The sequence below is a fragment of the Rhea americana genome, unplaced genomic scaffold (genome assembly GCF_003343005.1).
Source record: "Rhea americana isolate MKP2758 unplaced genomic scaffold, rheAme1 scaffold_297, whole genome shotgun sequence".
NCBI classification, from domain to species: Eukaryota; Metazoa; Chordata; class Aves; order Rheiformes; family Rheidae; genus Rhea; species Rhea americana.
Genome location: NW_028186420.1, coordinates 934,258 through 935,348, shown reverse-complemented (window position 1 = coordinate 935,348; position 1,091 = coordinate 934,258). Strand labels below are relative to the sequence as shown.

At 68.1% G+C, this 1,091-nt stretch overlaps 1 protein-coding gene across 1 annotated transcript in view; it reads right to left on the bottom strand.

Annotated features, from left to right (window-relative positions):
* The window catches only part of RAI1 (retinoic acid induced 1), a gene marked incomplete at its 3' end in the record, with an annotated part of 25,520 nt that overhangs the window by 4,275 nt on the left and 20,154 nt on the right, over nt 1-1,091 (bottom strand). Inside the window, exon 2 of the mRNA XM_085309409.1 lies at nt 6-754. Within this exon, the coding sequence (XP_085165535.1) occupies nt 6-738 (733 nt within the window). The remainder of the gene's footprint in view (nt 1-5; nt 755-1,091) is intronic.

Genomic DNA, 1,091 nt, shown 5'->3' with positions numbered 1-1,091 from the left:
CTGGCCAGGGGCCAGGCTGGCGGCGTTGCCCAGGGGCCGCTCGTGCTGCGGCGGCCCCGAGGGCGCCGTGCAGCTCTTGTAGGAGTGCGCCGGCTGGCTCGCGCCCGGCACGGACGAGTACGTGGAGGAGGCAGGGAAGGACTGCGAGTGCTGGCTGAAGTGGGGGGTCTGCGAGAAGGACATGGGCGAGGAGACGTCGTTGGGGAGCTTCTGCCTCTGCAGCTTGGGGTAGGGCAGAGCGGGCGGCTGCTGCTGCTGCTGCTGCTGCTGGAAGTGAGTCCGGAAGGGCAGCGGGGCCGCCGCCTGCTCGTGGTACGGCCGCCCGCCCGCCGGGGCCGCCGTCTTCTTCAGCAAGCTGTCCTCATACTTGGCCACGCCGCCGGGCACGGCCTGCGGCTGGCCGCCCCACGCCTGCAGGCTCTCGTCCCCCGCGTAGCGGGCCGGGTAGGGGCTGTTCTCCTGCACGCCGTAATTGGAAAAGGCCGGCCTGCCTTGCAGCTGCTGGCCCGCTAATTGCTTATTTCCCTGGTGGTATTTCTCCACGGCGCTGTTCTCGTAGCCCGCGTACGGCAGTTGCTGCTGACTGTAGTACTCCTTCGCCACCAGCCTCTGCCGCTCGCAGTTCGGCCCTGCCTGACTTTGATGCCTGTAATTCTCCAGGCGTGATGTATCTTGTGAAGTCGGCTGGTAGCTCTGCTGGTTGCCATGGAAACCACACCTTTCTCGAAAGGACTGCATGGCGCGGGCTTGTTATCTGCGAAGAGAGAGAGGCGAGAATTCAAATGAAGCATCGCCACCACGGCGGGCCGGGCAGCACGGGAGCGCGCGCGCGCGGAGGGGGCTGCACGGCGCGCCCCCGCTGCGGCGCCGGCCGGGGCGCCGCGCCGCCTCACCCGGCGCTGCTCGGCCCCGCGTTGCACTGCCTGCTCTCGTCCTGCATCGCCTTGCCTGGTATTGGACGGCCTCACATTGCTCTGCAGTGTGCTGCTTGGTATTGCATCACCTCGCCTTGCCCTGCATTGCATCGCCCGGTGTCGCGCCGCCTCGCCTCGCCTCGCCTGGCAGGGCATCACCTCACCTTGCCCTGTGCG